A 25453-nucleotide genomic window follows, 5' to 3' on the forward strand; every position below is an offset into this window, starting at 1 on the left:
AATTTTATCCTACCAACCATTATTTTGTTGGATTTAAATTTTATCCCACCAACCTTTATTTTGTTGGATTTGGGTTTCATCCCACCAATCGTTATTTTGTTGGATTTGGACTTTTATCCAACTAGTTGTTATTTTATTGGATTTAGATTTTATCCTACCGACTGTTTATTTTGTTAGATTTGGATTTTATCCCACCAACCTTTTACTTTGTTGGGTTCAGGTTGTCCCACCAATCTTTCATTTCTGTAGGTCTGGATTTTCCAATCCATTAGATTTTACTAGTTGTTTCGACTGGGATTAGATTCTACCGATCGATTTAAACGCTTGCTGATTTTATTTGAAACTCACTTTGTTTGTTTTGATTTTGTTACAGTTGGAGCAAACATGTAAGTAATTTGGTGTCTACGTTTTTGTCTTGAACTTCTGCGAAATTCGAACAAAGAGAGGCAAGTTGTAGGCACCAAAAAATTTTATATTATTTATTTTTATTGTTATTTCATTTATTCATTTTATTTATTTTATTTTATTCCTACTTCTTACTTTTTCTAAAGAAAATCATTTCAATTCATTCTTAGAAAATTAGAAGGAAATTAGAAAGAAAAGGAAAGGAAAGATAGAAAAAAGAAGAGAAAAAGTAGATTCATCAAATTTTTGTTAAAAAAATTTTTTTTTCTCCACGCGCGCATCTTCTTCTTCGTAAGCTGGTACCGAAACCAGTATGTAGTACAGAGAGTTGCAGCTGGCATTTGGAGCAATTTTGATTGGCATCTTTCCTTTGTTTTCCCCCTAATACATTGTTAGTACAAGGAACCACATCACCTTCACACAATTCATTAAGAATATTTTGGAAAAAAACCATCTAATGGCTCAAAAATCCCGGCAAAATAAGGGTTTCATCCATACCCTTGAAAGTGGGTTTTTGGCCACTTTATTCTATATAAAAGCAAGAGAAAGGCTTGAAAACGCAGCCATTAGGAAGAGGTGAGAAAGGGAAGGCGGCCAAAAAAGAGAAAAAGAAGAAAAAAAGAACAGAAAAATTTTGTGAAAACCTTGAGCAAGGGTTGAGCATCCTGCCTCCTTCTTGAGCAAAATCCGACCTCAATCTCAGTCACTTCAACGTTTTTTCCAAATCTGCACTATCTACATTTGTAGAAGTGCAACTTCTGTTCAAAAAACTCCCAGAAAAAACCCCTCCAAGTACGTGAAATTCAGGCTCGAATCTGCTGCTTCATCAGCCCGTGAACATCCTGCCTCAAAATTTCGGCTGTTAGATTCCAGTCTTGAAGCTAACTTTTCTCGGATCCCCCACATTTATTTGGTGTCTTTAAACATCAAAGGTAACCCGTTCAACCTTCTCCCTCCGTATAAGCTCAAATCTACAACAACTTTACCCCATTTTTTTCTTGGCCTTGTCTTTCCTTCCGCTATGTCTTTTGTGAACTCTTGGCTTGAGATTTCTACCATGTTTGCATGTGACTAAATATGATATTCAAGTGATGAGATTTGGTTGAGTTTCCGGTAGGGGTGGGCACGGGTCGGGTACCCGCCCCTAACATGATTTGGCTGACCCGACCCTAATATATCGGATCAGCCATTTTGCGACCCTAACCCGCTCCTAATATTTTCGGGTACCCGAATAGCGGGTACCCGAAAAAAAGGGGCGGGTCATAGGGTACCCGCCCCTAAAAAAAACTATTTTTCAATAAAACATATTTATTTTCTACTTAATATCAACATGTTTTTCAATAAAAAAAACATGTTTTTCCAATTAATATTGGTAGAGATATTGTAATTAAAGTCCATACATCACCATTCTCACACATTTCATCCAATAATCAAATCGATCTCATAAATTTAGTACATATTAGAATATCTAATAGACAAAACGAAGTTTCATAATAATTTTGAGTACATCACCATTTTCACACATTTCATACTTTTACAACACAACAAACACAAGGATAATAAGTATTTGGTAACTTCCCCAAGGATAATATGGTACAAGACCGCGTCTCAAATAAGTCAATTGTGAAATCAAGTTCGGAAAAGAATTGAATAGAACTAATTATTTTTGAAAAAAATATAACCAAAATAATGTTAAAAATCTTCCCCAACTTCTTTACATCTTTGGAATAGACCTTATGGTATTAAGGTGATGAAAAAGAAAAATAAATTTCTTACACTAAATAAAAGAGACAAATTAAAGAGATATAATTGCAAATGAATGACACAAATATTTTAATTATCTAACTAACAGAAAATTGAAACTCCAAACAAAAATCTTTGATTGAATTGATGCAAGATTTGCAGGAAAGATCGATGGAGGTAGAATAAAAATAAAAAAGATGAAAGGGATGAACAATTTTTATAACAGAGTTTCACAAATTTTTTTTTCATTTTGTTCATGTTTCACCGAGAATATTCGCTTTCTTCAAAAAAAAATGAGAAGAGTAGATCATATAGGATTAGAATATGAGACTGCGAGCCACTTCACTTGCACTTAGAATTAAAAATTACAAAATTATAAAATGATCCCTACTTTTTTAATATTTATAAAATATACCCTGCGGGTCGGGTACCCGCGGGTTTTTATTTTTCTGATCCGTATCCGTACCCGATTTTTCGGGTACCCGACCCTCATCTGCCCCGCTAAGAAAAATCGGATCGGGTATCCTATTTTTCGGATCGGATCGGATCGGGTTCATCGGGTTTTCGGATCGCGCGGGTTTTTTTGCCCACCCCTAGTTTCCGGGCTGCACAATCTTGTTTTGGTCCAAATTTTGATGATTGTTGGTGGTATTTTGCGTTCTGATGAAATAAGAAAAGCATGCGGAAGAAAGCTTTGAAAAAGATTGCATGGAAGTTTTGAAAATTGTGACTTAACCCCTCAATTTCTGCATAATTATACTATGACCCAAAGCTTGGAAAAAATTTAAAAAAAATTCTCTTTTTCAAGCTTTGATCCTCTTTTGTATATTTTAAGCATGTTTTTGAATAAATTATTTCTGGTTTTAGGGCATGATTAAGGCTTAATAATTTTGGGTAGATTTAATGTTTTGTTGGATTCAGTAAAAAGAAGTTAAGCTTTGGTTAATGTTATTTTGATTGCGTTTTTGGTAAAGAGCTCGGTTTTACTTTTTGGGTTAATGATGTAGGTTTGGGAGTATAAAACCCATGCATTTTAGTTGGGTTTGGTTGGACCAGAAGTTGGGCTAGCCCGTTCCTTTCCTTTGATTTTTCATTGGGCAAAAATAATTTTCCGGCCCAAGAAGAAAGGAAATGGCCCAAGCGGCCTTTCATATTGCAAAATCTGATACCAAAATTACAGTTTAGCCCTGACCTTTTAAGTAATTTTTCTGTGGCTCTAAAATTTTTTTATTTCTTGGAATTAAGTCTCTAATTTAATTGCAATTTAATCCCTGAACTTTATTTTTCTTTAATTTTGACTCCTAATCTTTGTAATAATTAGAATTTGACCCTAAAAATTTTCTTTTTTATAATTAGATCCCTAATAGTTTTGATTTTTTAAGTATAATTTGTCTATTTTCTTTAATTGTTAACCATACCCCATTTAAATGCTTTTTAATTGGTAGATTGTATGATTATTTTCATTTCTTTATAATGATAAAGTGAATTTGCACTATGTTTACATGTTATTCCTTTTATTTGTTAATTAAACTGGTGTCTTGATCATTTTGTTGATTTTGGAGTATAAATAGGACAAATTCAATCTCATTTAACCACTACTTCAAGGGAGGTACCTTCTTTTATTATTTTAAATCCTTTTATGTGCTCCTAGGTGTTTTTATATATGATTGAATGTTTTGAGTGTTTTTCTTTTTATTTATTTTTCATTATTCGTTTTAAGTTTTCATCCATTTTATTTATTTCATTTAATTTTTGATGATTTTTTGGAAGGCATTTAAATGTCAAATTGTAATAGATAGGTGCCCAAAAGATGTATTTAGTTAGGCTATGTAATAGATAGATTTTATTTTTGCTAGAAATATAATTTGTTAGATGAATGTAATAGTCAGGTTATTAGTTTTTCAAATTCCCCCCATAGATTGTAATTAGGACCCCAAATATAATAGTTAGGTCTTTATGTGAGTTTATTTGCTTGTGTGTTTATATGTTTATTCACTTTATTTATGATTTTTGCATCTAAATATTATGTTTTATGTGTTCGTGCTCTATTTGTTTTATGTGTTTATTTGTTTTAATTATAATTTATATGGTTTATTTATCTATAATAAATGCATGACGTCACCACACTAATCCAATGCTAATTGAGGCCTTTTTCTCTGATTTCTCACTAGTCCAACACTAGTGAGAACCTATAGAAATGGGCTAATCCAATGCTAGACCCTTAGGGTCGTTTACGCGTTAGAATCACATTTTTGAGTGACATTTATTGCATTTCATGCATATTTTTATTTTTAGGGTCATTTTCTCACCTTGCATGATTTTTTCTCTATATATTATCTTCCTTACTCCCATGTGCGCGAAACGTGATATTTAGACTTGCATTCCATTTAGGAAATTAGAAAATAAATTAGTCCATTTCCTTGACTGGATTAGGAAAGTCATTCTTCAAATATAGGAAATGAACAAATATGATTTCTTAACTTTAGCATGCTCTTTTCCCCTCTATAAGAAGGAAAATTCGAGTCATAGATTTTAGTATCCCATACCCTTTATGTTGCATTCCCCTCTTTTAGGTCACATATATTTATCTATATTATAATTTTCTCTTTTTGAGTCTCATTTTTTACATATCTGTGATCTCTTCAAGGAATCACTCTTGGGCGTCGCAATTAATATGATTTGCACCAATTAAATTTTGAAGAGACATTCCGACCCTCCCGATACCCTTAGATCTAAATTCACATCCATGTAGAAGCATCCTAATATGATAAGTTTTATAGTTTAAACTAAGAAAATTTTCGACTAAATCTCGCAACTAACCTTGGTTAGATTGAAAGGATGCCTTACATTTGAACTTATTAAATCTTTGCCTTCTCTTTTTTCAATCGTGACTCCCAAACTTTGTTCTTTTGTTTTTACAGACCTGAAGTCGTCTAAAAAGGGTTTTGTCTATTTTTTATATATATTTGGATGACTTGGTACACCTAAATTTAATATCAAGTGGCGACTCTTATTTTTCTTTAAAAACCCTTTTTAGACAAAATTTTGGACCCAAATCATCGCACATTTTAAGTCCTATATTAGGCCCTTTTTCTTTATTTATTCTCTAAAATAAAAAACTAATTTTAGATAAACTCATCATTGTTTCAAACACTAAAATTTTATTTTAAAAAATGGGGCGCGGCAGTGGAAACTCCGAACCCAAAACTAACTATACCAGTGCTAAACTTTTCTAGCAAACCTGCATTGAATGGTGGTGTTAGGCCCGAAGACAACCAACGAGACAATTAACAAGAAAGCAAGACTGCTTGGGAGTAGAAGAGATAATCAATTTAAAGAACACAAACGTAACAAAAAGTAAATAAAAAGGAAAGAATTGCAAACCAATTAACTACACAGCTACTCTTGAGCTTGTAGATTAATTCAACAAACCTACTTCAAATTGATGAATTACAATCAATCTTATGTACAAAGGAAGGTTCACCTCCTCCTTGTCCCGAACTCCACTCGGTCAAGTCAGGACGTTTTACTATCCCTCAGGACAACCCTCACAGAACTACACTCATGAAGTATTCACTCACAAATGAAAAGATTACAATGAACCTCACACCACTAAGACTACAAATCTTCTTTGAAGAGTATTTTCTCACTAAAATCACTCTAAATCTTTTGTATCTTCAGTGTGCCAAAGTTGTTTGAAGTATCTGACCAACCACTATTTATATAGGATCAAGAAAGTGCCTCATTAATGCTTCCAATGGATAGAAAGTAGTTGAAGAGTCAACTAGCCGTTGGAGTGTTGGACGTCCGATAGCCCTGTTTTATGCGTCCGACAGCAGGCAGTGAATTTAAGAGATTTTCTTCAATTCTTTCGGACGTCCGGTGCAAGCTTTTTGTACGTCCGACAGCAAACAAAGAGATTTGAGAAATTATCTTGTTTCTATCGGACGTCCGATAGAGACATACTCAGCGTCCGATAGTTTTGTCGATTTCGAAAGATTCTATCGGACGTCCGAAGCATGCGTCCGAAGTTGTGCAATGATTATCGGACGTCCGGTACTGTCTTCTTGAGTGTCCGACAGGTTCAGCATACTCTATCTTTTTCAAATGTGCTTAATCTTTGAACCTGATTTGATTTATTTCTGAAAAAACCTTTGAGGAGATATTAGCAACATCCATTTGTTTTGTAATCATCAAAAACTAGGGACCAAGGTCAACAGGTGGAGTTACTAACAATGAGTTTCCATTTTTGCACTTTGGTTTAATTACATGGGAGGCTTTAAAGAAGTTAAAGAGTGAATGCTGCGGTAGTGGTCCTTTTCGAGGAGTTGGGGGCTGCACTGGGGGGGTAGGAGGGGAATAAAAGAATACGAGCTATCTGACAAATTGAAAATCCACAAGATTATTTCTTTTTTGACTCCAGTCTAGGTTTGCAAACGAGCAGAACCGAGTCGAGATTTGGCCTTATCGATCCGAGTCTTGACTTAATTTTATTGAACTCGAACTCGAGTTCGAGCTCGACGAGCTGACAATTTAAAACTTGAACTCGAAAAAAATAAAAAAATAAAAAAATAATATTTTTTTCTTAATAAATAATAAAATTTTAAGGATATATATGTAATTTTACTATTAAAATAAAAAATATATATACTTAAAATAAAAATATATATATACTTAAAAAATATATATATACATATATATATATATACTCCAGCTCGTGAGCTAATGAGCATAATATTTTGAGCTCGAATTCGAGTTCGATTTCGACTCGAACTTGACTCGAGCCGCTCACGAGCGGTTCGGTTGGTTTGCAACCCTATGTTAGGATATGAGCTGCAATTCACTCAGACCGTTCTAATTATCAAGAAAGAAGAATGAAGACAGAGTGCGAGAGAGAGAGAAAGTGAGTAGAAGAAGGGAAGAGAAATGAAAAAGAGCAACTGAATTCTGTTATCCGACTGTACATGTGTGGGCCCCTTTTATTACCTCTCTGCTGATACGCTACTAACTGCCTAACTAACAATTGCACCGCCATAATTTCCTGGAACCCTTATTAATTGGAACGACACCGTTCAGTGTCTTAATCACCCCAATTACCAACCCCATTTGCTAACCCAATTTCCTAACTTCTGACCCAATTACCCGATGCCTAACGCCCTACTCCAGTCATTCAACTCAAGCGGCCAACCAGCTGTTTGTGAAGCTCATCTTGGTCGGACCCTCCAATATTACTGGGCCTTATTATCTCAACTCACTTTTTCAGCTTTCATAATGTAATCTACTCGAGATTGAAGTTCATTGCTAAGGGCCGTCTGCGACATGAATGTTAGTTTCTGTTTTAACCTCAAAATAAAACAGAACATAAATGTGTTTGTTTCATCGCATCATTTCTCTTTCACAAATAAATCAAAGTGCAAAATTACACTTTACCCCCATATGATTTAGTTTTTTTACATAACCTCCTATAATTTCTAAAACTATATATAATCCCCTCATGATTTGAATTAAAGTGTCAAAGTGACGAAATTTGCAACCCATAATGGAGTCACCTAAAATATAAAAAATATCCCTATGAAAAATTAAAAATTATTTATTAACCACAAGGGGATTATGTATATATTTTGAAAATCATAAGGAGATTATATGGTAAAACATTAAATCATAAGAGATTATATGGTAAAACATAAAGGCATACAGGATTAGAGTATCATACATATTATATTTATATATTTGGTCACTTCGGCCATTTTAATTTTTAAACACAGTAATTTCTATATTTTCATAGGTTCCGTTACGAATGATTATTTCCATTGTTTTGACACTTTAATCCAAACTATGAAGAGATTATATATAGTTTTTAAAACTATAGGAGATTACGTGGAAATTAACTATACCACAAGGGGGTAAAGTGTAATTTGCCCTAAATCAAAATAAACGGTATGATAGAGGAGGATCTTTGTTTCTTGTTTCAGTCTTTATACAATATTTGTAACTATACTCCCCCCGTTATCTTCAATTTTTCCTTCTTAGAATATTTTTAGGCAAATTGTTAATGAGGAAATAAGCTTGTATAACGTGTTCAAGACTCAATACATCAAAAATGCAATACTGCTGAATACTATATCATGTTCTAGGTAGGTATGGTAAATACTATACAAAGAAAGCATGCGAAATTTCCAACCCAATAGCGAGGTCCCAATTTGCCTTTGTATAAGGTGACATTGTGTAATTAAGCAACAACAAAGCATATTTCCTTAACAATAGCTCTCATTACACGGTTCCTGGTCTTTCATAGCTCATAGACGGTTGCAATAAAGTCAGTCAGCTGAGCTTGTGGGCAATGTTATTATAAGAGCAGTGCCTATTATACCACACATTTTTTTTCTTTTGCGTATTCATCCCACTTGTTTCTCATAGACTTTTATTCTTGCATTACTAGTCTCAAATGTAGCATAATTTATGTATGTATGGTTTTGCATTATGGAGAATTAATTGATAATGAATTCTATTATTATTTTTTTGTTAATTGTATTGATATTTAAATTCTTAATTAGATATCCATTCGAACTATAAAGAATATGAACTATAAGTAAATCAGATTCGTTTTTCTTTTTTTAATTTTAATAGATTATTAATTGAATTTAAGATGAAATTAATATTTTGTATAATTGTTTAAATCATTCAATAAAATTATTAACGTAACGGGGGAAGAGATAGGGGAAAATATTAAGGTAAGAAAATAGCAAAGTAACTATTCTAAATCTTTCCATTGAAACTTTTGATTTAATAGATAGGAAAGTAAATAAATTGTGCCCTCATTAAGAGAGCAATTTAGTACGAGTTCAAAGTATTTAAATGTCTCTTGGTTGTATACAGTTCACCTAGTATAGTCTTTTTTTAATGAAATAATTTTTGATTGTTTTACTTCTTTGGTTCTATAGATAAATAATTCAAAGCAGATGATATAGTGTCGTTAACCACTATGTACTCTATATAGAATAATATAGACACAACATTATCATTTAACCTAAAAAATGTATCTTCATTAAATAAGTTAAAATTGGATAATAATACACATTTGATGTACGAAGCAAAAATTAGGAGGTTGTGGTATAGGAAAATTTGAAATAGGATTTTATTGCTAAAACGATTTTGACTATTAGTCAATGTTCAGCTCCATCAATTGAAATGTGCTTAAAATTATAAATATTGGAGACTAAATTTATTTTTGTTGAAATATTATCATTTTAATACATAACTGAACATTCACATTCATAACCTGCCCATCATGTGACCCCATTTTCAGCACATCTCTTTATCAGGTTACTGGTAATCTTTTATTTCCTTTCTCTTATTTTGTGCTTCATTTTCAAGGTGAAGTGAGGCTTGTCAGTTGTTGTCCATTGGTTCCTAGTGACTTGACGTGCGGCATATCTCATGTGCAATTGTGTCAGTCTAATACCAATGAAATGGTAGAAACCACCGTACCATTTGAAGAAGCTTCGTCTAGTCTAGCCTTGGGAAACTTATGAGTTCATTTATTTGGTAGAAAGTAGAAACACTTGAAATCTATCATTTACAATCTAATGGTAATATTTTCTTTCATTTTTCTAGAAAACCAAATGGTTTGTCTGGATAGGAGTTTATTTGGATAATTTATTTGAGATAATTACTGTAGTATTTTTTATGATGTGATGTATATGAGATAAAAAGATGATTGAAAAGATAAAAAGATGATTGAAATTTGTGAAATAAATTATTTTATTTAAAATTATGTCAATTTGAAAGAAAGGCAAGCGCAGCTCTATATTGACCATTAGGCATTAGTACTCTTCAGTTTTATTGAAAGGAGACACTTTAACATCAATTGAAGTCATTTTCCAAGCTATGATGAGAAAAAGACAAACACCTATTACGTATACCTCGTCGAGTAACGTTGACGCCAGATTTGAATCTCAAGTTTCTTCTACAAGTGACACACTAAGTCAATATTTAGATCATTTACGTAAATTGCTACATGATTAGTAAATAAGTGAACAAGACAACTGGAACATTTTTCAAAAATGTCGGCTGAAACCTCTAATTAGCACGACAACGATGAATGTGCATCTATTGGTTTTCAGATGTGTATATATTTGTATCATGTTTGATTTGGTGTATTTTCTTTCGTTGTCGGTGCAGATTTATTGAATGAAATATATTCCTTTTTACAAAAAAAAAAAAAAAAAAAATCCCCATATAAAACCAATATAAAACTTCAATCCAACTTGAGCTTAAAAAAGAAAAACCTGACAGTCTACCATGAAGATGACGAAAGAATATAGAATTAAGCTTAACCTGGCTAATTCGTGTAGCCAACTCTGCTTAGCAGTAGTATTAGTTGTCCTTGCAAGTCTAACAATCTCAGCGGATTGTTTCCATCATGATGATCATTATCCGGAAGCCATTGCTGCTCTCTTCGTCTTTGGTGATTCACTTATTGATCCTGGGAATAACAACTACATCAACACAAGTACACGTTTCCAGGCCAACTTTCCCCCATACGGAGAATCATTCTTCAAATATCCATCGGGAAGGTTTTGCGACGGCCGTGTAATTACGGATTTTATTGGTAAGTATGTAGGAGGTAGCCTGACTTCTTAAATAAAATCAACAAGATATGCACTTAATTATGTCCTTTATACATATATATATATATATATGTATGTATATGTGTGTGTGTGTGTACGCTTCAATAACAAGCTTGCTTTGTTGTTATGACCATTTGCAGCTGAATACGCAAAGCTCCCTTTCATTCCACCTTATCTCCAAATTGGCTACCAATATCAGCTGGCTTATGGTGCAAACTTTGCATCTGCTGGCGCTGGTGCTCTAGTTGAAACCTATCCCGGATCGGTAAATAAGAGAAATGACCACCAGTGATGTAATATTGCCATTTCCCAACATATATAGGTAATTGATTTCGAGTCATTTCTCAGGTTGTCGACCTTAAAACGCAGTTGTGGCATTTCAACGAGGCTGAAAAACTATTGATTTCGAATATCGGTAGAAGAGGAGCAGAACGAATCGTATCCAATTCTGTGTACTTGTTTAGCATAGGGGCAAATGATTACTTCAGCGATTCAACAAAATCCAACATATTTAAGTCGTTTACCCCGGAGGATTATGTAGCAATGGTGGTTGGCAACATTACAGCTGCTCTCGAGGTAAATTTTTAATTTTTACTACTAGACAATAGTCAATTAGCCATTATAGAGCAAGGCGAAGTGATTGTTAGCATGCATAACAGGAAATATACAAGAAAGGTGGGAGAAAATTTGGAGTTGTAAATATGCCGCCTCTAGGCTGTGCACCAGTCTATAGAGCTGCCGATTTGGCTGCTGGAGGGACTGGAGAGTGCAATGGACAGGTGACAGCTTTGGCCAAGTTACACAATGTCTTACTTTCCAAAAGACTCGAGCACCTGCAGAAGCAGCTCAAAAGCTTTAGATATTCATATTTTGACTTTTTCGCTGTTTTTGTCGATTTATTTGACAATCCATTAAAATACGGTACGTGCATCAACTTTATTGCCTATTAGGAATAGTTTTCCCCAACTGTTAAAATCATAACTATGTATTCATCAACTATGCCATTATCAAAGTATATAATTGATTTTGCATGTTCCTGTCTAAGTTTGTTATTTTAGTATCAAAGTATATAGTTGATTCCTAGATTGTACTGTACAAATTTAATTGAAATTCACAACTGTAGAAAACCCTGAATTCACTAGTTAAATGGTTGCTAAATTTTTCAGCAAACCTTCCATAATTCTAGCAAGAATGCGAACATGGTGGAGTAACTAACAATTAGCTTCCATTTTTGCTATTGCATTTAATTACTCCCATAACAAGGCTTTAAGGAAGTGAAGAGTGCATGCTGCGGCAGTGGTCCTTTCCGAGGAACAAACAGCTGCGGAGGGAGGTGGGGAATAAAAGAATACGAGCTTTGTGGCAATCCACAAGATTATTCCTTCTTTGACTCCGTTCATCCAACTCAAGCTGCCAACCAGCAGTTCGCGGAGCTCATCTGGGCTGGACCCTCCAATGTTACTGGCCCTTATAATCTCAAGTCACTTTTTCAGCTTTCATTGTAACCTGATCTACTCAAGATTGAAGTTCATGACCAAGGGACCATTTGTGACATTTATGTTTCTTAATTTCTGTTTTTACTTCAAGATAAAACAAAACACCTGTTAATATATATATATATTGGTTGCCAAAAACAATACATAAATGTGTTTGTTTGATGGAAGAGGATCTCTGTTTTTTGATTGCCAAACCTTGGGGAATTTTCTTAAATCTCACAAGGTGCCAGGCTACCTAATGTTGAATGATAAGCTATTCAGATTCTTCTAAACTGATACCTGATTATAAGCTGCAGATGAGAAAGTGACCTCAAAGATCGTTGGGATCTGATCCAGCAACTGTTCGAGATAATACATCCAGCTGATAAGTGCTGATGCAGCACAACAAGCAGATATTAATGAATGTAGAACTGCATAAAATGATTTTTTGGTCTTCCGGGAAATTCATGGACTCAATTCTCTTTATCGTTTTGGTTTGTTGACAAGAAACAACAAAGACAGAATTTTACTATGGTGATTTTGTATGGTTTTTGAGCAGCAGCATGATTGATTAGCTGATTGTAGTATTCAGTTCCACATTACACTATTCAAAATACATGTTAGCCATTATGCAGAGGAGTGTTATGATATAGTTTGCATTTACCCTTGAACATGTAGAAAAGCTATATGCCAATATATTGAATTGTAGATACTGGATTGCAAATGTCAAAGTTTTCTAAATTAAAATGATTTTCTAGTTATAAAGCATATGAAGCAGAAAGAGAAGTCCAACATTCCAATCAAATCCTACAATACAGAAAATTTCTTTTTCAGCTGTTTTCCCCCCTTTTGTCTTGCTGTACATGGACCTTACTCCTCCAGTCCCTGCTGTTCTTTTGCTTTTTCTCTCCAAATGAATAAAAATAGAAATCCAACCATAGAGTTTATTCATTCATTCATTTTTGCTCCTACTCTTCTAAATTTTTCAAATTGCATACAGCGATTTAGCTTCATAACCTATTCCCTACGGGCCAAATATCTGGAGGCTATGATGTCTATAAGCTGGAAAAATGACCAAGTGGCTGGTCTGCTAATCCTCAGCAAAAGTCTTCCTGTCTTAGCTTGGTGTATGCAATGGAATCCACGAGCAATCCACGAGGAAAATGAACTGCCAGGATTTAAAACTAATTCAATTGAAGTAAAAGTGATGAAAAGATAAAAACCAACCTCTAAATTATTGATTACACATCTCATATTTTTGTTATATAAAGATGAAAACTTTACCCTAGACTACAAACCTGTAGCATGTTTTATATTTGTGTAAAGGACATAATAATTCACAAAGCATTGTCGGATGATGCGCCCGAGAAATTTATCTATTCATACAATTACAATCACAACATAAAAGGTGAATTTGTATCATGTTGCAAATTGTCACTTCTCTTTTACTCCAGTTGTCTAAGCACCTGAGTAAGTAAGAAAAGGATAGTAATAATTTCTGCTAAGAAAAGGATAATAATAATGACATATATCTTGCTTTCTTTTTTAGTTTTGGAATAATGTATTCCTGAATTTCGCGCCTCAATCTGTAATCCTTATCCAGAACCCAATTTACTAGACCAGCACACCAATGAAGAAAGAGGAAAAAGATAACTGCCAATATAATTAGCAGCAAGAAAATCTTTTCTCCCCTGCATTCTGGCAGACTCAGTGAACAAAACATCTAGCATGCTCAAGTCAACCACAGCATTGATCATAGTTTAACCAAGAATAATACAAATAGTCATAGCAATAATAGGTATATCTACGCAATACTTCCAATTTTTATTGAAGCTGAATCGATCAAGTTCCTAGTATTTTTGCTTCTCATGGCATATCTGTCTTTTCCCACTTTAAATCAAAGTAAAGATATCAAATGCATTCTTCTGTTGGCAATGCATTTGAAAAACTTTCCCAGTCCAATGGTAAGGGATGCTGACCCTTTCGCTTCTCTTTAAATATCTGTACGTCTGCTTCCTTTAGATGCTTCTGCCACAACGCAGTTTGCAGCATTTTCTCATGCTTCTGATTCGTTTTGAACATCAGTAACTTATAGAGAAACTAAATAATTCTCTTTTGGACTCCAGAAGTTCCAATGTCTTCTTATAGGTTTAGGACGACAAATCAGGAAGAAGTAAACCAGAAACGACAATGCAGCATCGGCAATTTTATCATCAAATCTATCAAAGCAGATAAAGAGTTATTTAACTTGAGGCTGAGGAAAGATGACACTAAATTCATGATTCTCATGATCTACACTAAAAGCTGGCATGATCATTGGTCCCATTCTGATGTCGAGTTCGGATTTGATTAGCTTCATCAAAAATTCCAGCAATCTGAAGAACCATGAAGTCCCCAAATCTGTCTGGTAAAATATATTAATATCTTTTTTTTTTTTGACAAACGTTACCAATTTTATAAATATTAACACTTGATAACATAAGGGTTAATAACAAAAAGGGGTAACTACCCCCATATCCTTTCTAGCTAACTCTGATAGCCAAGATGGGAATGAACCTTCCCATTCAATAATCCTAACCGACTTGACTGCAAATTGAGCCATAGCATGGCTACAACCATTAGCAGTTCTGGGAACAAACAAGAACAAACAGCATTCAAAGCTCTTCTTCAGGTCCTCAATGTCTTCCAGGATTGTTTGTAGCTTACATTCCTGCACATTGCCTGTATTGATTAGGCTCACTACATTTGTGCAGTCAGATTGGAGCTCTATACTTGTCCATCCTGCAGCTTTGGCCATTTCTAGCGCACTCCTTACTGCTAAAGCTTCCTCTGTGGTTGCTTCTCCTCTCCTCCTCGCCATGATGCCTTTGGCTTTCACAATCTCTCCATGCCAATTCCTTGCAATTATCCCCAAGCCTGTCCTTACCATCCTAGCTGAGATTGCAGCATCTGTGTTGATCCTTATTACTCCTTCCTTAGGTGGTTCCCATTTCTGCTGTAGCTGTCCTTCCACTACTGATGTTGTATTTGGCCGTGTGTTGGTTTCATTTGTAGCTTCATACTCAAGCCATTCTTGCTGTGCTTTATCTATAATCAGTTTTGCATCCATATTCTCAGTCTGGAATGTCATCTTATTTCGAGCTTTCCAGATCTGCCACAGTATGTTCATCGTGAGCTGGATTCTATCCATACCTTGCGCCTCCCTAGCAAATTGCATCACAGCATCCCACCATCTCCAAATGTTACATTGCAGCTCAACTATCCCCTCCCACCTCACTGGAGCTAACTTCCATACTACTTGAGCTAACTTCCATACTACTTGAGCTGTTGGGCAAAAGAAGAAAATGTGCTCAATCGTTTCAGCGTTCTCCCCACAACAGTTACATAAATTGCTTCCCTTTCCAATCCTCTTATAGAGTGTTTCATTAGCATGCAGTGCATTTTGTAGACACCTCCATAAGAAGTGTTTCAGTTTCATCTTAACATTTAATCTCCACAGTCTTTTCCACACTGTATGCTTCCTAATCTCCCAGCTAGTTTCTGATCCTTGCGCTAACCTTTGATTCACATTGTCTCCTTCCCACTTTGCGACATCATATCCTGTCTTCACTGTATATGCTCCAGATTGACTATGTTTCCAGAACAGTCTATCTTTTCCTTCCATATAAACTAAGGGGGATGCTGGTTATGTGTTCCACCTCTTCTTCATTAAACCAAAGCTGCAAGAGATCTGTTCTCCACTTCCCTTCCTCTATTAATTCATGGACGTACTCAAGCTAGCATCCTGTTGGTCTTGCAGTTGATGCTCGTCCATTGATCGAACCAGGTATCCATTCGTCTTGCCAAATCTTCACTGTCCTTCCATCTCCCACTCTCTTCCATAAGCCTTGTTGAAGTAGTTCTCCCCTCTTGTGCATACTTTTCCAGCACCAAGAAGCAGTGGTAGGGGGCTGTTGTTCCAGCCAGTCTTCCTCTTTCATGTATTTAGCTTTCAAAACTTTGCTTACTAACAAATTTGGATTAGTGATGATCCTCCAAATTTGTTTTGCAAGCAAAGCTAAATTGACAGCTTCCAAGTCTCTAAAGCCCAACCCCCCCTCTCCCTTTGACTTCTGAAAGCTTACTCCATCTGACCCAATGCATTTTGTTATCACTTTCCCCACCCCCCACCAGAATCTAGCAATTCTAGCACTAATCTCCTTACACATACATTTAGGAAGTTTGAAACACGACATGATATAATTAGGCATGGTCATGATAACAGATTTGATCAGTATCTCTTTACCCCCTTGACTAAGCATCTTATGTTTCCAATCTTGTAACTTGCTATGAATTTTATTTTTCAAATACCCAAAAACCTGGTTTTTAGCTCTCCCAATAGTCATAGGGAGGCCTAGATATTTACCACTCTGAGCCTCCCTCATGTTGTCCAACACCTCACTAATCTCTTTTCTAATCATGATGGGAGTATTTCTAGCAAAAAACATGGCTGACTTATCAAAATTAACTACCTGTCCAGTAGCTTGGCCATATTGTTGGATGATTTCCTTTATCTTCAGAGCTTCCTTTTTGCTTGCTTTGCAACACAATAGTGAGTCATCTGCAAAAAACAAATGAGAGACCATGGGTCTGTCTTTGCTGATTTTGATACCAGTTAGTTGCTTTCTTTCCACAGCTTTCTTGAGTAAATTAGAAAAGCCTTCAGTGCACAAAATGAACAAGTAAAGAGATAAAGGATCTCCTTGTCAAATTCCTCTGGAAGGCTTAATAAAACCAACCTTTTGTCCATTCAAGTTAAAGGAATATGAAATTGTGGAAATGCAAGCTATGATCCATTGAACAAGATAGGACAAAAACCCATGTGCATCATAATTCTCCCCAAAAATTTCCACTCCACTCTATCATAAGATTTGGACATGTCAAGTTTAAGGGTCATGAAGCCAACTTTACCAGGTCTCTTATTTTTCAGGAAATGCAAAATTTCGTGTGCAGTGATGACATTGTCCAAAATTTGTCTCCCTGGGACAAAAGCAGACTGTGAGGGGCTAATGCAACACTTAAAGACTTTTTTCAGTCTATTAGCTAAGATTTTAGAGATAATTTTATAAAACACTGAACATAAGCTAATAGGTCTGAAATTAGTCAGCATCACAAGGTTATCAACCTTTGGAATTGAGGAAATGATGGCCTCATTGATGGTCTCATTGACAGACTTGAGAAGGTTACAGTATGAAAGAAACTGGTAATAGCATTAACCATGTCAGCTCTAATGACATTCCAGTATGTTTGGAAAAATAAAGGGGACATACCATCAACTCCAGGAGCTTTGTTAGGAAACATAGAAAAAATAGCTTGTTTGATCTCTCTCTCATCCACTGGTTTAATCAACTGCTCGTTCATAAGATTGGAAATAGTGTGAGGTATGCCTTGCAGCACTTCATCAAATTCTGTGGAATCAGTGGAGGTGAAGAGTTCCGTATAGTGCTTGTTTAGTTCCTCTTCAATTTCCTGTTCGCCCCTACACAACTCACCATTTGTCTTCTGAAGCATACTAATCCTGTTCCTTTTCCTTTTTGCCATGACACTTAGGTGGAAATAGGCTGTATTTTTGTCCCCTTCTTTGAGCCACCTACTTCTTGATTTCTGGCTCCAGTAAAGCTCCTCCTCCTTATATGCTTTGCTTAGTTGTAGTTTCAAGTTTGCAGTAGCTCCTTTATTACACATCTCTCCTGCCTCCCTTAGTGCTTTTAGTTGCTCCTTCAACTCCTGTATCTTTGCTTTTGTATTGCCTTTAATTGTCCTATTCCATTCGATCAATGCAATTCTACACTCTTTGATTCTTCTTGCCACCTTAAACATTCCAGAGCCATGTTGTTCTATCCCCCACGCTCTTTTGATTACTTCATGAGATGTTTTGTCTTTTGCCCATCGTTGGTCAAAGTAGAATCTTCTTTTCACTCTTCTTTGCAATGGGGTTGTGTCCAAAATTAGAAGGCAGTGGTCAGATGCCTCCTTTTCAACATGTTCGCAGGTTGCTTTCTCATACATCTGCACCCACCCCACACTACCTAAACATCTATCTAGCCTCTCTTTTATCTCACCCTTCCCCTCCCATGTATTACTCCAGGTCCAAGGTACCCCTTCATATCCTATATCCACCAGTTCCTTACCAGAGATAAAACTATTAAAGTCCCTAAAGCTACCCTCTGACCTTTCTCTCCCTCCCCATTTCTCCCCATTAGAGCAGATATCATTGAAGTCTCCCACCAGCACCCATTTCTCACCCCATTCCCTCTTTTTTCCCTCTATAGCCTTCCGTTGTTGCTTTCTTACACTGTCCTCCGTACTTGCATAAATTCCTACCATCCACCAGTATTCATTAGTGTCCTTATCTACCTCCCTTGCTTCAATATACCAATCAGTACCTTGTACATCCAGCAATGTCACATCCTCCTTCCAAAACAATGCTAATTCCCCTGCTCTACCCTTAGAGCTCACAACAAAGCCATTCTCAAACTTAACTCTTTTTCGTACCTTTTTCATAAATGTTTCCTGGTTTTTTGTCTCACACAAAAACACAATGCTAGGAGAGTGGAGGTGAATTACCTCCTTTAGTTGGGGAATTGTCAAGGGGCCTCCTGCACCTCGACAATTCCACACCGCCACCTTCATTGGCTAAGTGGAGACATTGCGAGGCTAGCCTCCATTTCCCCTCCTTGTTAACTCACAGCTATGTCCACTTTTGATAGCTTGTGTTTTGGGCCATCTACTCTGTCCTCTTCCATCATATCCATATCTTGTCTGGCTTCCTATTCTTTTCGTTTCACTCCCAATCTCCTCAGATTTCCATTATCAGTTATATCTCTTAGTGGTGCCCTTTTAGTTCACAAGCTCCTCCTCCATTGTTTCTTTCCATCTTTTTTGCTTCCTTTGATTGGATATGGGCACACTTCATTTCCAGCTTCACATTCAGTAGTCAATATGCTCCTCTTTTCAAATTTGGCTATCGTCTCACTATCAGTGAATTCTTCCATCACTAAGTCCTTTTCATGATGAATTTCGCTTCTGCTCATACCTTTCCCCAAGTCCACAGTTGCCTTGCTAATTTCTATATTTTCCTTCTCTCCAATCTCACTTCCCTCTGTTATTTGCTCCCCATGCTTGTCTCCTTTCTCCCCTCTTTTTTCCGGTTCTTTGCTTTCCCTTAGAATCTCTCTCCATTTGTCCTTAGTTGCTTCTTTTCTCTTACCACTGTCCTTATCCTCCCTGTCGTCCCTTCGGCTACTCTTTTCAAGCATCACCCCAGGCCCTTTGTTAGTAGATATCCCAGCACTTGTTCCCTGCACTTTGTTTATCATTGGTACTACCATAGCTCTGTGATTTACTTCTGTGCTAGTCGTCTTCCCAGTTCTCAACGGGGAAACCATTATGTTCCCCGCTCTCATCCATGCCCCATACTGACCTTCCCTATTAGACTGCCCCTCACTTCTTTCTCCAGTGCACAATTTGTCCCCATGTCCTATTAGCCCACAGTTGTAACAAAAATCCGGGCAACGTTCATATTTAAACTCTACCCAAGTATTTACTCCCTCCAACTTCACCAAAGTTGCTCTCAGCAGGGGTTGCAGCACATCAATCTCTGCTAAAATCTTCATATGCCTCCCCTTCTTTCCCTCCCTGGTGGAACAATTACCTTCCTTGTACCTCCAAACACTTTCCCTAACTTGAAACCCACTGTTCTACACATCCAGTGAACTGGAAGATTCCAGATTTGCACCCATAAGTGCGCAAATCTAAAGTGGTTGAGGTTTCTTTCACACCCAACCTCCATTCCTTTATCACAAGTATCTGATTATCCATGACCGACAGCCCTCCCATCAGAATTTTCCCACGGTCATCTTTCTTTTCTAGCTGAAACTGAAAGAGGTTTGGACCTAGCCCAGTTACTACCATATTTCTCGGATACCCCCAAACATGATTAGTAAAGTTTTTTATCCCTATGAAATCTGCCACCTTTTCTCCCGTCATTCTTCCAACTAAGTTTCTGCTACAATCCTGAACCCCCTCCCTTATATCATTAGAGCAGAGATCTACCCCTTCCAGCTCCGACTTCGAGAGCTCAAACTTGCTAAAAGCTCGAGTTAGTTCTTCCTCCATCCTTCCGAATCCTGCTACGTTTGACCTACCTCACGCTATTTCCCTTCTTATTAGCTCCAGTCGATTAAACCTGCAAGACAGAGTAGGAACACGCAAGGTAAAAAGACAAACTCAGAAAACCTAACAAACGCACTACCAAACCTTGAAATCCTCTAGCTAGCAAACAGTCTCAGCTACACACGCAAATACACTTTGTGGTTTTTCATCCTTCCTCAGTCCTTCGGATCATGGCTTCATTCATACTTGGGAACAGAGTATTTGGCTTGAAGATTGGTTTACTATTACTGATTTTGGGTGTTTCAGTTGTACGGAAGTTGAAGGGTCACTATTGCTGGTTTTGAAAGTTCAAACATTCTTTCTATTTTGGGTTGCCGCTACCATTCAAATTTTGATAACTCCTATTGGCAGGAGAGAGGCTCTCAAAATAGAGAGAACTTTGCTGGTAAAATATATTAATATCTGAAACCCAAAGATTGCATGGAGATATCATAAAAGAATACTTGGGGATTGTATACCCGTCATATTTCAACAAAACCATGCTAGGAACATCTAGCTGCACCTCTTCCAGATTCCCAATCAAATGTATTTTTCTAATTGAGTGACTTGAACTTTCGAGTGTTCGCAGCCCCAAGCAAGAGTCGATTTTCAACTCTTCAACGTGTGGGAAATTTTGTTCAAAGTTCAAGAAAAACTCATAAGAGATGGCAACACTGCACAAGAACAAATTCTTCAGTTTCTGAGATGGATTTAGTTGAAGCCGCCAAGTTATTTTATTATCTGAGTCGAAAGAGATCACATTCCTTTAGTAAAAGAATTCAAGACTTGGTGATTCGACTTTAACTTTTCTACTGGCGAGCAAGGCAACAGTAAATGTCTTAAGTTTTTGAAGTTTGGTTACCTTAATATTCTTTACCCCAAAACAGTAACTAATTTGTAGGTTTTCAATTAAGCGACAGCTTGAAATTATTTTCTCGCATGTCAGATCATCTAAATACACTTGAAAAAGGCATAATTGTCGAAGACTATTACACCTTATCTTCTCAACTGTATGCAGATTTAACACGCAATTTTGGGCAAATAAGTCGACGAGCCATCTGGATTCCAAAACCACTTGAGGTAAAGCATAAAAATAGATACAAATGCCAAGCCTTGTAACACTGTTTTCGAATGCAATTTGCAGCACTATCAACAGGAGAAGCCAAAGCTAAGAGGTTGTTAAGCTTAAGCACCAAAATACTTATATCTTTCTTGTACTCGCAGTACATTTGAAAGATGGAGTGGGTGAAAGTCGTGTAATCTGCAAGTTTTAGTGGTCCTTCAGAAGTTGGGAAATCATTGTTATAGTCCCACTCAGAACTCAAAAGGTAGTGATCGATAAACTGCAGACTTGGGCGAGTTTGCCATGCACTCAACCATGCCTCAGACAATGAAACTATTTTTACTTCTTCTTTGGTGGTGAGGATAGATGGCATGTGATGTATAATAGGTTCTTGCAATTCTGGTATGCCTTCAAAACCATCTGACTGTGTCATCTTGTTACAAACCCTTCATGTTCATGCTCCTAAGAATTGCTGTGAGTGGTAAAATCTAAGCTTGTTAGAATTAAGAGATAAATTTAATACGCTCCACTAATATATATGGCAGGAGAGACTACGGGATGTTGTCATTAGACAAGTAGAACAAAGACTCTAACATTTCACCTTTTCAAATTAAATACAATAAAAAAAGCATCTTAATTATAATTCACAAGATTTGGTAAATATTGAACAACTAATTAATACAACGAATTTTACCTTGACCTTGATTGAATTCCAAATTGGAGTAGTAAATAAGAAAGCTTACTAAAACTTGATTTGACCAAAAAAAACTGTGAAATTTGATATGGAGATTTTTTTAACATATAAGTTAGGCTTAACATACCAACAAGAACTACTTTTAAGAATATCTATTTGGATGGCCCAAGTTTTGGATAGAGATACAAACATATGCATGTCCTTTAAAAAATTTTCAATAGATAAAAAAAAAAAAAAAAACTACATTCAGAGGATTTTTTTAACAAGTGTCTGGAGGAATTGTTAGCATATCTAAATTACACATAACTTACCATGTGAAATACACACAATCATAATCATTGTATCCCTGCATTTAGCCATCATTATAAATTTTTCAAATGCACACTCATTAACACACCTAAAATCCATCCAACCTACCATGTATATATACGCACTAATAATTACTACCCTTCATTGTATTTATACACTTTCGCTAATTAATTTTACCTTTCTAAAAATTTAACGCCCAAAATATATTTTAACAATTAGGCACCCGTTAAATAGATCCTTTATAAATTAGTTCCACTTTTCCCAAAAAAAAAAATAACACTTAAGTCCTCTTAACGAATGTATAGTGAGTAGCAATTAGCTAAAGTGATACTAAAAAATTATTTAAAATCACTCCAAAATTACTTTTGGTATTAAAAACTAAAATAAAATGTATCGTCTTTGGAGCCTATAACTTTGACGCAAACATAATTTAAGGCCGTATATTCAATAGCACTCAGTTTTTGCATTAATGTTTAATATGTATCCATAGATTGCTTACTAGCAAAGGACTAGCCACAAAGATGTACCCCACAAGAGTGGAATTCATATAAAAACTTAAAAAATAAAAACAAAATTTATGTATGTCAAAAAATGTGTTTATGTGAAAATGTGTTTACATGTATGATAAAATTATTGTGCATATGTAAATGTGTGTGAGGCGTATTTATCAAAATGCATGAAATAATATGATGGGTCATATTTGAGTCAATTTAATATGACCCAACTCAACATCAATCCAATCTATAATTGAACGAGTATAACTCACTTAAACAAAAATCCAACACCAACCCGTCCAAAAATCGTTCAATCCATCCAATTGTCAGGCCTGATCATTTTATTGGGGTGATTGGATCTGGAAGCTATGCTAGTAGTTTCATCATATCTATAGTGGGAAGTTCTACAAAATGGTGAAGAAGTTTCTAACATTTTTGTGGTAAAGTTAAGATTAACCAATGAGAAGATGACACATAAGAAATTACTGAAATTGAGAAGGGTTTGTACAGGTTGCCTATATTGTTTATTCGCGTTGATTTATCTCCATCACTAACACCCTGTTTGAATTGGAAAAAGCTGACCCTGATTTGATGTTGAAATTGGCAGTAATTTAAATGCATATACTTACCTGTGGGTAAGGTTAATTAAAGCATGGATAATTACTCATATGTGTTCGACCCAATGGATAATAACTTATTTGGTACTAAAACATGAACTGGTTATTGCACTTCGACAGAGGAAAGCAAAATTTGATAGCAAAAGCCTCGAGACATGTGCAATTTGCTGGCTCCCATTCTTCAATGAATGACTAATGCTTGCAGTTAAGGCCCTCAGTGGTGTTTTATCATTTATTGCATGTTTACATTTTGTATAGGCCATGGGTATTAGTTTATCTTACGGGCATTATAGTGTCCATTTGGTATTTGTTAAGTGATCAAGTCCGGCAACTTGCGTTTTATTTGTTCTCTTAAGTGGTGTAAGCACTTGATTTGATAATAACCCATTTTAGTATGGTTTTGTTATTCAAATTTAAATTGGAATACAAGCAATATTAGATACCTAAAAATCAAATAGACAAATCGTACTTACCATTGTCATTAGAAATATAACTAGTTGGCCGAAATTGATACTGTGCAATAGTCAAAATCAAAATGGAGTTAGCAAAACAATGCGGGATACTCGGAATTGTATATTGCAGGTCATCTAATATTTGGTTGGATTAGGAGCAGATAGGATATATCCCAAAAAAAATGCTATAATTGTGTTTGGTTGGGAATTCGAGTATGATAGGATTGCTATTATAATGATCAAAGAACCTCTTATTTTGCAATTTGTGACGGCCCCACCTTCCCCTAAGGCGAACCAGAGGGTTCGGCGGGTCGCCTGCCCAACTCTCGCCGGGACTCAGTCGTTCACTACAGTCCTCAAATGCAATCTTATCTTTCTTTTTCCTCTCACATCAATCAAATCTCACTCTCTACTTATCTCTTAACACCCGATAAATTTTACACAGTATCCGGAATTTAACCTAATTGGCCGAATTTTTCCGAACTTTTCGCACTAGTGGGTCCCACGTCCAACATATATTCTTAATTTTTCAAAAACTCTCCAAGCCTAGAAAAATCATCTAAAAACTATAATTACTCATAAAAATTCCTCAGGAAAAATTTCCTAAGCCAGGAAATGCAGAAAACATGCTATTAAAGGAAATAAAACCCTCGGAAAAGATTAGGGTTTTTACAGGTTCTCAAACTCTTTTTTTTTTTTCGGGGCGTCACAATCTCCCCTCCTTAAAAGAATGTCGTCCTCGACATTCCACTTGTACTAATCAAGTCGAGATATCCCGCAAGAATCACTAATATTTCAAGCCAAGCCCACAGTCCGGCATCCTAAACTTCAAGCCTAGGATACACTACAGAGATCTGAAGCCTAAGCTCTGATACCACTTGTAACGGCCCCACCTTCCCCTAAGGCGAACCAGAGGGTTCGGCGGGTCGCCTGCCCAGCTCTCGCCGGGACTCAGTCGTTCACTACAGTCCTCAAATGCAATCTTATCTTTCTTTTTCCTCTCACATCAATCAAATCTCACTCTCTACTTATCTCTTAACACCCGATAAATTTTACACAGTATCCGGAATTTAACCTAATTGACCGAATTTTTCCGAACTTTTCGCACTAGTGGGTCCCACGTCCAACATATATTCTTAATTTTTCAAAAACTCTCCAAACCTAGAAAAATCATCTAAAAACTATAATTACTCATAAAAATTCCTCAGGAAAAATTTCCTAAGTCAGGAAATGCAGAAAACATGCTATTAAAGGAAATAAAACCCTCGGAAAAGATTAGGGTTTTTACAGGTTCTCAAACTCTTTTTTTTTTTTCGGGGCGTCACACAATTTCTTCCTAATAAGGTTAATTTACCATTTTTAATATTTATAACCTGCA

At 35.9% G+C, this 25453-nt stretch overlaps 2 protein-coding genes across 2 annotated transcripts; one reads left to right on the top strand and one right to left on the bottom strand.

Moving 5' to 3' along the window:
* The first annotated feature begins 10371 nt into the window (after nucleotides 1-10371).
* On the top strand, nucleotides 10372-12441 carry LOC113727531 (GDSL esterase/lipase 2-like). Its single transcript, XM_027251755.2, has 5 exons — nucleotides 10372-10759; nucleotides 10919-11043; nucleotides 11127-11354; nucleotides 11438-11699; nucleotides 12042-12441. Exons 1-5 carry the CDS (start codon nucleotides 10450-10452, stop codon nucleotides 12281-12283), a joined length of 1167 nt encoding a protein of 388 aa, XP_027107556.2. The 5' UTR covers nucleotides 10372-10449; the 3' UTR covers nucleotides 12284-12441.
* A 3588-nt stretch (nucleotides 12442-16029) lies between these two features.
* Nucleotides 16030-18925, bottom strand: LOC113724555 (uncharacterized). Its single transcript, XM_072077135.1, has 3 exons — nucleotides 17467-18925; nucleotides 17111-17335; nucleotides 16030-16952 (listed from the first exon to the last, which is right to left on the bottom strand). The coding sequence occupies exons 1-3, from the start codon at nucleotides 18923-18925 to the stop codon at nucleotides 16030-16032; spliced, it is 2607 nt and encodes an 868-aa protein (XP_071933236.1).
* Between the last annotated feature and the right edge of the window lie 6528 nt (nucleotides 18926-25453).

Source organism: Coffea arabica, chromosome 2c, assembly GCF_036785885.1.
Source record: "Coffea arabica cultivar ET-39 chromosome 2c, Coffea Arabica ET-39 HiFi, whole genome shotgun sequence".
Lineage (NCBI taxonomy): Eukaryota > Viridiplantae > Streptophyta > Magnoliopsida > Gentianales > Rubiaceae > Coffea > Coffea arabica.